At 45.6% G+C, this 11,281-nt stretch overlaps 1 protein-coding gene across 2 annotated transcripts in view; it reads left to right on the top strand.

The window, feature by feature from the left end:
- The first annotated feature begins 1,469 nt into the window (after positions 1-1,469).
- LOC112463691 (B-cell lymphoma/leukemia 11A) overlaps positions 1,470-11,281 on the top strand; it is a 32,085-nt gene continuing 22,273 nt past the window's right edge. For both annotated transcript variants that reach the window (XM_025030206.1, XM_025030205.1), the window contains exon 1: positions 1,470-2,904. In XM_025030206.1, coding sequence (XP_024885974.1) covers positions 2,868-2,904 — 37 coding nt within the window. In that variant the 5' untranslated portion in view covers positions 1,470-2,867. The remainder of the gene's footprint in view (positions 2,905-11,281) is intronic.

Genomic DNA, 11,281 nt, shown 5'->3' with positions numbered 1-11,281 from the left:
GCGGTAATAGTGCAAGAATCGAAACAATTTCGAATACTAGAAAATCTAAATTTATTATTATATTATATATTTATATGGATTTAATGGATCTTTTCATTCAAATTTTTGTTCAAATTTTTTAGTTTCTTTATTTCGTGTCGTGATCAGAGAAAGCATGACCTATTTTGCCAAAAGATTAATTAACATCTTCTATTAATATTAAATGTGTTACGTATTATATTTATAATTAAGTTTTTAAATCAATGATATTGAAGTAAATTTTACATAGAACTTCTGTCTTTCGTGCTTTGATAAAATATAATTGGACTTGCAACTTCCAAAAAGTCTTCTGTAGTTAGTAAAAGTAACTCGAAGCAATTTGTCACGCGCGCCGGAATTCTGCTACAGAAACTCATCGTCGGTGTAACGAGTGCGGCAACGATCAGCAACGAAAACTTGGCACCGCTCCAAACAACATTAATACGTTTAGATATTACTGCGGTAACTTAAACGCCTGGTCAGCATTAATCGCGTCGTGAAGGCTGCGGTCTTATCATATTTTTAAATATTTTTTTTCGTTTGCATTCGTGAATACATATACAGAGTGCTCGACAAGAAGATTGTAACAGAAGCACGAATAATGTATTTGTCAAATTTGTAAGCAGTCTTGTAGATATTTAAATCGCAACTTAATTAAGGATTTATTTAACATCGAAGATAGTTGCAAGAGTATGAGTAAATTGTAAAATTATCACTGTCTTATCAAAAGCAGATTAAATAAATACGAAATTCGATAAAAATATCGGCTTAACATAGTATTTCACATTTGTTTTCCGAGCATCCCGTACAACGTGGATTTTCTCGCGCCGGATGCAGAACCGTTGGCTCCTCGCGACCGTTGGAACGCGCCGGAAAAATCGTATCCGCCGCGTTCGCGCCGCGACGCGAAGGAAGGGTTGCGTTTTGGAAAAAGCGCGCCTTTCCCCTACTATCCGTCGCGTTAGAGATACCCGCGCGAGAGAAGACGCGATCTCCCTCCTCGCGGTTATCTCCCGCGCGACAAGGACGACGAACACCGGCGCCGGTATCAGTGAGCGAGAGGAGACGGCAAGAGAGAGAGGAGCGGATCTGGATGGCCAACGTTAAACGGAGAGAAACGAGCGCGCGGGCGTGTGTATGCGGACCCCGTAGGTGTACTCGCGGCTACACAAACGCTCGCCAGTGGAAGGGAGAGAGAGCGAAAGCGAGGGAGAAGAACTGGGGAGGAGGTGTAGAAAGGGAGCGCGCACGACGTAGGGAGGGGGAGAGAGAGCGAGAGATAGGGAGAGAAAGAGAGAGGAAGCGTTACCCCCACCACGGGGGGTGAAAACTACCCCGAGAGCGCGTGGGGTGTCCGGCCTCGGCGCCGAGGCGAACCGAACGCGTCCGAAGCGAGCGCAGTGCCCGACACACACCAGGTCTCGTACGGCACACGACTAGAGGCGCGCACAGTCCGGCACAGTCCACTCGGCGATACGACCCATGCTGGACCGTCGTCGCTCTGGTCCACGCCGGCATCAGGCATCCAGCACCCGCGCCGTCGGCACCAGGCCGCCGCACCAGACAGCCGCACCAGCCCGTCGAGGTCGTACGTCAACGAGGACGCGGTGTCGTTGCACGTCGTCGTCGACGTCGCGTCATCGTGATCGCGCGTGGTCCAGGGACCGCGGGTGCGCCACGCCGATTGCCGGCAATTAAAAATAGAAAAAAAAGTAACACTGAAACGAAGCTACGGAGAGGAGAGAGAGAGAGAGACGTCGAAGGATTCGAGGATACCGCCAGACGACGATCGTCTGGGAAACTGCGGTTCATCGAACCCGCGTGAAACATCGCGCCGCGACACTCTGCGCGACACTCGCGGCGCGACGCTTTTGGACTTGTTTATATTTTCCTTTTTTTTTCCTATTCACTTCGCCATTTCGCGAAGGTGACAGCAGTGAGCGAACAGTCAACGAGAGAGGAGCAATTCTGGGATATCGTGAATTCGCCGCGGGAGTCCCACCGTGACTGTGAACTCTGACCGCGGCGACGAACCACCGCGTTCAGTTCGGTTGCGATCAAAAGTTCCTGCGGTTGTTGTCGCGTGTCGGCGCAACATCGGTGCTCGGCAGGTGCCGCAGAGGGAAATCGGCTGGCGGCGAGTCGACGCGCAGAACTACTGTCAATCGGGAAAGCGCCAGCATTCCCGCCGGACGGGCGCGTAAACGTTATCCCGCACCTGTGCGCGGCCGATCGTGTTCCGGTCAGTTAGTCACTCGGTCAAACCTGATATTGACACTATCGTTCGCGGAGTCGCGGTGTCATATATGTCGCGCGTATTTCTCGCGGTGGTGAACGCAGTGCGGCCGCGAAAGAATGCGGCCATTGAGGACCATGAGGACCAATATTAGTTGACGAAGAAGTGTCCAGGTTGCGGTGCCCAGGTGCGCGAGACGTATCGGATAAGATATCCAGAAGAGAGCGCGAATCGTGATAGAGAGAACCGGACGCGGCGTGTCCCTAGAAATAAGAAGGACGGGAGAAGACAGTGTTTCGATATCTCGGGAAAAATCGGATGGACCCTCTCGCGGAGGGCGAAAACACGCGGCGGAGGTGAGAGGGAGGAGGGCGGAAGCGTGACGACGGCCGAGATCGGGATCGGGTTCTTTGTCCTGTTGTTCTGTCACCGACGTGCGCTTGTCGCTTCCTCCTTCCTCATCTCGTTCCCGCGGATGTGATCCAGGTGACCGGAAGGTAACAACTGGCAACGGCAACTGCAACCCCTTTTCCGTCCTGGACGACCGGAGCTGAAGCTCGTTCTTCAAGAGACAAGTGTTTCGTGACGAGAGTCGAAGATCGCGAACGCCACCATGAGGATCAAAATGCCCGCGGTCAGGATCGCGCAAGGTGAGTGACAATAACAAAAAAAAAAACACACATTGCCACGAAATATTATCCGTCGACCTGCCCGTCGACCGATACGAGCTCTTTCTTTCGTGTTTACAGACCGATGTGATTTTTGGGCAAAAACGCTAAAGCCGATGATAATACAATCCGAAATCATTGGCCACTTCGCGGATCACTATAGATTTAACTGACACGGAAACGAAACACTTGTGGCGGCCGATGGTGCGAAAACACGCGATTAGACACACGCGCTAAATGCGTGATATTTATCACGTTTGCGAAGGCGATGCGCTCGAAATCGTGTACCGCGTTTATGAGCGTGTTTATTGTGCCACGCGGTTGGATGAAACGAGACAACGAAATTATTAAAATCATAAAGCCACCATACTTTAGAATGTCTCGAATTTATCTTAGTCTAATGGTGTGTCAACCAATGATGTGATTAGATTAGATTTGACCGTGTACGCTCGTACGTTTTTTCTATTTGTCCGATTTGGACGACCAAGATAACTAAGTGTCTTCGATAATTAGAACATAATTGTATTTTCGATAAATGTCTACCTACAAGAAGACCAGATAACTAGATCGATTTCATCACTCCATAGATAACTTTATGAATAATTTAAAAATATGTTTGTTTCTCCATAGAATCGAAACTAGAAAGAAATAGGAATTCAAAGAAAAAAAATGGAAAAAGGTATAGCTATATCTATCGGAAAAAAAAAAATAGGCTCTGGGGAAAACTTGAGAGTGTATTTTCAAATTTCAATTACTCGCGCTAGTATCCAAAAACATAAATATTTGTAACACAATCGTTGTTTCAAAAAGATTCCTTTCAACAAACGTATACTTTTCATAAGTTGGTATTTTTCATCTATTATAGATTTTACACTTATTGTGTATGTCAAATTTTTATGTTATTATATTAGAAAAAACAGTAAAATAAAGTGTTTTGGTTTAAATCGTAAGAAATTTCATATTTTTCGTGTATTGAGATGTTCTGCATTCTTTTCGGAAAATTTTAATATTTAATTTTTCGTATCAATGTGTGTAGACAATATCGTTAATCAGAAGCATAATTACTTGCGGATCCAATCGATTATGTCGACGTAACTCGATTTTAAGTTTTCTCCGAGAGCAGATCAAAAGCAATCTCTCTCCTGGTTGTTAACCGCCGCCGACAAATCCGTGCCATTTGTAACGAGAAACTCTCGGCGCTCATCGGCGGCCCGCAAATCCTTCCACGGTGATCCGTGATCGGATCGTCGTAAATCGTTTTAAAATCGAGTCACGCAAGTCCGGCACGCTCTACTTCGATCCTAATCATTTTATGATCCGTCTCGGTTCATTGGCGTCGTACGTCATCGGTGCGCTCTGGTAAAAATAAAGCGAAACTTCAAAATCAGATCCCCCTCGCGATTAATTTCTTGGCAAGCGATGCTTTCTGGGGGAAAAGAATTGAATGCGGTAGTCATAATACAAGTCTTCCGCATCGGGTCGGTGTCCCGGTCGCGATCCGGTAATTAACTCCGTTTCCTTGCAAAAAGGCATCCGCGTCTCGATCAAGAGGGCAACCTGTCGATGAGGTAAGCGCGTGGCCGTTCCTCGTGGCGTGGTGCAACAAAAAAAAAGTGAAAAGGATCGGCGGTCGCGTGGCCGAGGACGGAGAGAAGGTAAAAAAGCTACGAAAAGCGCGAGAAAGTTAAGTGCGAGAGAGACAGAAGGAAGGAAGGGAAAGGAACGAGAGAGAGAGAGAAAAAGAGAGAAGTATGGGGTACAAGGAGAAAGAGAAAGTGTGTGTGTGTGTGAGTGAATGAACTAGGGGGAGAAGAAGAGGTCGAACGAGAGCGAAAGAGGGAAAAGAGGGATGGAAGGCCAACGTCTTCGGGTAACTCGTCGGCTGAATTTTTAATTAGTCCGCGACAGTCCCCACCAGGCGAGGAGAGTGGAGGCGGCGAAGGTGGTGGAGAAGGAGTCGGAGAGAAGCAGGAGGTAGAGGTGCAGGAGGAGGAGACGGAGGAAGAGGAGAAGGAGGAGGAGAAGGTGACGGCGCGGGGTGGGCTAGAAAGGGCGGCATTGTCATGCGCGCGTTTTTCACAGACTTTTCCACCCCCGCGACTGCTACCCCTCGTCGGCAACACCCGCCCCCGCGACGTCCGCGAGGCACCCCCTCGCCTCTACGGAACGGCGGCGACGCCGGCGACGGCGGCGGCGGCGGCGGCGGCGGCTCCGTTTTCTTAATTACAACTGCGATATTCTTTAGTTCGCGCGATGACGCCGCCGCGAAAAGATACCGGAATATTTCTCCGGCACCGATTATCCCCTCATATCGTCCCGATTACTCCTTACTGGTTGATCTTCGTCACAGGGTAGCATAGCGATCGATAGATCAATGGGCCACGTCGATTCCGTGAGTGACGACGAGCAACGTAACGGCCATGGTTTCTAAGACGGAGAGGACCGATAACAGCGCGCGACGATCGATCGTCGCGATTAGGAGGAGAAAGATGACAGCATCGCGATGGACAAGATCGCGAATTCGCGAGTTTGCGTATCTGCCACCTTGAGGCGAAATTAATGAGGGACAGTGACAGTGTCGATCCTCTTGAACCCAATTAATCCGGCCATATTTATGACATATGTCGGGCAAAATCGAGATCAATTTCTCTTTAATTTGAATCGACCTCTAGAATACGATGCCGAGAAAGGACTGCTTAGTTCTGCTCGCGATAACTAAGAAAGTCCTGTTTACTTCTCGGCCAACTACTTGACGGCTGACAACGAAGTGACGGCCTCGTGAACGTAGATACGATGATGATGATGGATGTGCTTCACCTCGTTTTGCCGCAGCTTACTTGATACCCGGTGAATCGATGATGACGCGAATGGTATCGTCCATCGTTCGCGTTAAGGTGAGTTCCCGTTGGCGTTAAATGAGACCTCGTTTCCTTTTTTTAACAATCAAATCGCGGACAGATCTGTCGACTAGCAGTAAAAGTTATCGGAATGCATGAAAATTCGATCACGGTAATTAAAGAAAATGCGGCAGACTTTGCGGCCATTGGGCATACCATCGCGTTCACGTCTCAAGCTTAATCGTCTCAAGAATCCGTCGCTTCTAGTTTAAATCCGTGTTTGCCAACGCAGAATTATTTTCTTCCTCGAAACGATGTGTCGCGTGTCTACACTTTGATTACCCGTCTCCCCGCTATCCCGTGTTCCCTCCTACGTACATACGTAGACAGGCGGCGGCAAATAGATCGCGCATTTACTTACGTTCGTCGAACGGCAAGTATCATATCCTATCATACGATCACTTTCCCATAACGACACGCCAGGCAAAAGGAACGTGTGTGTACGAGTTATCTGGTCAGCCGACACTCGCGGAGTTAACGTCGGTGACCGTCGCGAGAAATGTTGAACGTTTCGAAGCGAAAATCTAGCGGAAATTACTGGGAAAATAAACACGATAAAACTAATAAGATATCTGAAAATAAAAATCGTTAATATATGGTGAAAAATTAATTTGACTGTGATTTAAATACAGGCGCGTTGATACGTAGATTCCCTCGATCCCTCGATATGCTAATTTGTTAGAATTTAGTTGTGAGCGTGATTTGAAATGCGATATGAAAAATATACTCGCTTACGTATCGCTGATACTAGAAACTTTCATTAATGCTCCGTATGCTACGTGTATTCTACGTGGAGATAATGTACGAGCTCGTCATTATATACATGCATATTCGCTTCTTAAACAGCGGCAATGAGAAATCAGCCCGATGTATTCTTCCGAATGCGAAATTATATATCACTGCCAACGTCGAGGTGACGTTAAGGTCGTCATTTTACCGTACGTCTTTCGTAAATTCTGAATAACAAGTTATCACTGCAATCTAATGCTATAAATCATCCACCCCACTTGCGTTTTGTCTTCGACCACGATAACCACATAATGTCATAGTCAATAGAGTTGCCGTAGGTATTGCAACAACGCAATAAGCCTTCAAGTGTTAGAAGCCGAATGATCAATTTACTGACCAGCCCGCATAGTCACTCGTCATCGAAAAGTTCTTCAACTGGCCACGCGCTTTGTCCATTCGCGTTTGCGGTTTTTCATGAACGATGATCATCGCGCAATCAGACCGGTACTTATGCCAGCGTTTATTTTTCTGCTTTAGAATTACAACGCAAATTCTATTCTTCTATATATACTGCTTACTTTAAGTAAGGTAAAATTTTTTTTGCAATTATTATAAAAATGATAACTATTCAGAAAATGGATAACTATGCCTAGAATATTTTGTCTATGAAGTAGTTTGCAGAAATAGTTCGAAAATGCACGAAAGTTAATTATGTTAATTTAAAGCGAAGCTCTTCTGTTGATAGGCAGACGCGGCAAAGGTTAATAAGCGCGCAATTACACTCGCTGACCCGCGAGAAGGGTTTCTTGCTCGCCCCGTATCTAGTCTCGAGGTACTCCCGAGGATGTTATTTAGCAAACAGAGCGCTAAAGCTTTGCCCCCCCCGCCGGCACGTGCGCGGCATATGCGCCTTTTGCGTACGGCGCGGCGTACGTGTTGAATATTGTCTTTGATGCGCGGTCCGTCGGAAGCCCTTCGTCTCCTCCTCGCGTCTCCTTTCTCTCGCGTCACCCTCCCGTCCTCTTACGGCTCCGTCCTCTCCTCTTACTCCTCTAGCGCGTCTTCAGCAAGTCCCTCGACCAAAAAACCGCTTTGATTTGATTTTCTAGATTAACCTTTAGGGCGCCGGGCGCGTGGCGAACCCTTTCCTTTCGTCTCCCTCTCACGAGCCCTCTTCTTCATCCTTTCCCCTCCTTCGCCTTTGCATCGGGATCCAGCACGCGACCAGGTAAGGCGAAGGCACTTTCGATTTTTTATGCACGATGACGCCGATTGAAGAAACAGCTTGCGAGCTTGCTTTGCGGAGAAGACGCATGTAGTAGATAGATGTCGAGATAGATGTGATATTTATAATGATAAAAGGTGCCAATTTTGAGTTAGTTATACTTACAATTAGTCAAGCAAAACGTCTTGGTAGCATTATCGATATTCGCATGTGAGAATTTTTGCATTAATCGAAACGAAGTTTCTAAGCGAAAATTATATTATTTAATACTGAGAGAGAAACTTATTATATTTGATAAATAAATAATTCAATGGCATATCATTGTATATCAGTTTAATAAGAGAAATCAAATAGAGGTATTATATATTATTGATTTATCGCAGTATAACTAATATGAGAATGTCACTTGGAATTAATGATATGATATTCTCATTAATACATTTTAATTAATAATGCATTCCATAAATCAATCGGTTCGGGGGCCGACATCGAGATGGCACCACTTATCATCACTGTCTGATGTCGCATTGACGTTCGCTACTGAATGTTAACACTTGCTCCGATAAGCCTTTTCTCACTTAAGCAAAACAAGAAAAACAATTTTTCCACATATAATTGTTATGAGAAAAAAACTTTCGCAAATTTAAATTACAATATACATTATAAGATGGAGTACGAGATGGTGAATAAAATAGTGAATAAGAAAGAAACGGCTTTTCTTAAACACAAAAATATAGAACTACCCGCGTAAGAATAGCAAGATGAACAAAATTAAATAAGAATAAACGCTGATGAGATGAAATATTTTAAATATTTTCTCATTTTACGAATTTTAGTTACGTCGGACTATTAAAATTAGCAGATATGACGGTACGCGAAAATTAATAAAGCTCCTTGTTCGATCTTTTGCAAAGCAAGCTCGCCTAGCTTGCGCCACATTAATTATCGCGATTAGATACGCCAAAAAAAAACTGGCGGTGAGGTGAAACAGTGCAGGACGGAAAACTACGTTTCCGATACGGAGCATCGAACCAGTTACCAGGGGAAAATGGGGCAGACTACATGGGACAGGCATTAATTACTCATCGGACTCTCCTTCAATCCTCCTGGTCCTACTGCTAGGACAGACGACGTCGATACAGTTTCTCCACGTCTTCGCCGAACTCGGTAACAACGGGGCTGTATATCGTCCATCCAATCTGCTGGTGGGCAATTTCGGCTGAAATACGATGTCGTCTGGTTCGTTCGCGAGACTCTTCGTCCGGGCTTATTGGCCTTCGTGGTACTCCCACCCTTAAAAAGGGGGTTAAGATCGCGAAACCGCGCGCGAACAGTCATCTTTTCGTGACGAATGCGAATATAAATGATAAACAGAGAATATACGCGATCGATATTTTGGAAACTAGTAAATCTGTGATGTGCAATGAATCGAAACTATAAGCTACGTTATTCGAGAAATCGCTTTTCTTACATTGATTTTATATTCATATACTTTGTGCGAGGTAAAAAGAAATAGTTGGAGCTTGGAAACTCGCCTGATAGTTAAGAAATATTGACGATATGCGAAATGTTCAAAAAAATCTTTAATGCTGATTTGAACTTGTATTGAGATATTCATTGAGAAACGGAAAGTATCTCATTAAAGAGATTAAATACTTAGAGGATTAAGAGAAAAGGGAAAAATGGTTTGCAGATGATCTGTGTATGCATCGCAGATAAATCCCCGTTCATCGTCTTAATGTCGTCCACATGCGAAAATATTTTGTCCCCTCAAATAGCGATTCTATGGGGGACAGAATAGACTTTGAAGAGGATCGTGTCGTTTTTCGACTTTTATTCAAAATAATGGATTTACAAGCGCGTCGACGGTGGCCGGCCGGTCTTGTCGCGGAGAAAGACGGTCGCTCCGAAGAAAAGCACCGGGGAGCATCGAATTGCACGCGTAAAAAAAAAAGAAGAAGGGCACGGAGGTGTCCGTCCTCGGTAAGTCGAGACTGTCCGCGCGACGAGAAGGCGCTGCGAGGAAAATTTATGTTGTTTGCGGTGTCGGTTTCCTGGTCCATTGTCCACCATTGTCCGAGACCCTCCTCCCGAGGTGCGAACACCTTTCGAAACGATAATCTGCTCGTATTATTATACGCTTTGTCGGCCGTTCACTTGTCGGTAAGCAGGAAGAGGGGATGGACCGACTCTCCACCGGCTACCTGACCAAGGGTCACTACGAAGCGCCTCCTTCCACTTAGGAAGTACAAGGTGGTCGGTCCCCTTTCCGGCGATCATCGACGACACCTCGTAGGTCACCTGACAAGGGTCACTTCGGCGTGTCTCCCTCCCAAGCCGAGAAATTGAAGCAATCTGATCTGACCGGGTCACAAGTGAATTCGTCACTGAGTCAAATCTAATTAAGATTTTTTATCTATTCCCCATCGTCATTGTCATCGCATGAACGTACATAGGTAATAGCTATCTCGCAGTAGTTTAATTGTTTATTGTCTTTCGGAAAAGAGTGCGTCATACATTATTCATTGCGAGAAGTACTTTGAGAACTCATAAGTATAATATTTTTTTTATAGCGATTTATTATTTGCTATGCTTTATTTTAGTTAACAAATAAAGAAAATTAATTATAAAAAATCAAATTCAAATTCACAATTATAATAAGAAATTTGGGAAAGATTTACGTTTCTCACAGGACCAACTACGATTTGCCTGTTTTTATAATAAGCATCATTAAGCAGAATGGTAATTTATATTGTGTGTCAAAGCACGTGCACGCTCTCTTAGGCTACTGATACGGGGATTTCCTTTCTCGTGTGGCCACCCGTTATAATCTAATCCTCCACGACCGGCGCGCGTATGTAAACCACGTGGTGCATATACACGGCGTCTCGCGGCATTCTATAAATACGACATGTTGGAGACCAAGTTCAGGGGAATAGGGAGGATCGTGGTGCTTTTATAGATATTCCCTTGGACTCGTCGTGTCGGGTTCGAGGTTGGATCTAGTTATGCGCTCTCTCTCTCTCTCTCTTTCTCTATACTCTCTCGCCTTCGGCCCCACGGCGAGCGTTGGCCCCGCAGAAACTTCGGGCAGAGAGCTACTTTCCCGCTTCTTAATGGGAACACTCGCGGAGCTGTTCCGGAGTGCCGGAAGCGCGTAATTAAAAGGGAGGAAAAAGGATCTCCCGCATAATGACGCGTCCTTGAACATTACTTTTCACGCGAGGCGTATGCGTTCGATACCTGGCGGGTTCGTTGCCACCTAGGCGCGTCGGTTGGACCTTGAGGAAGTCGTATTTACCGAGGAAGTGTCTGAAGCACAGCCGAGTTTCTCCGAAATTGTCCCCACGCTCTTAATGTTTCCGCGCAGTAAGATCGCTATAAGGAAACAACAATGCGATGGGGTTGCTCGACGTTACTACTCTAATTCTTAATCTCACGTGCAGTCCGTAGCCGATAAACATTAAGCATCTTTTCGACATTACGTTCTCTTATTTATGTTACAATG

The sequence above is a fragment of the Temnothorax curvispinosus genome, unplaced genomic scaffold (assembly GCF_003070985.1).
Source record: "Temnothorax curvispinosus isolate PA1 unplaced genomic scaffold, ASM307098v1 QBEX01013556.1, whole genome shotgun sequence".
Classification (NCBI taxonomy): Eukaryota; Metazoa; Arthropoda; class Insecta; order Hymenoptera; family Formicidae; genus Temnothorax; species Temnothorax curvispinosus.
The sequence above is the reverse complement of the archived record's forward strand: the minus strand, read 5'-3'. Positions and strand labels throughout refer to the sequence as shown.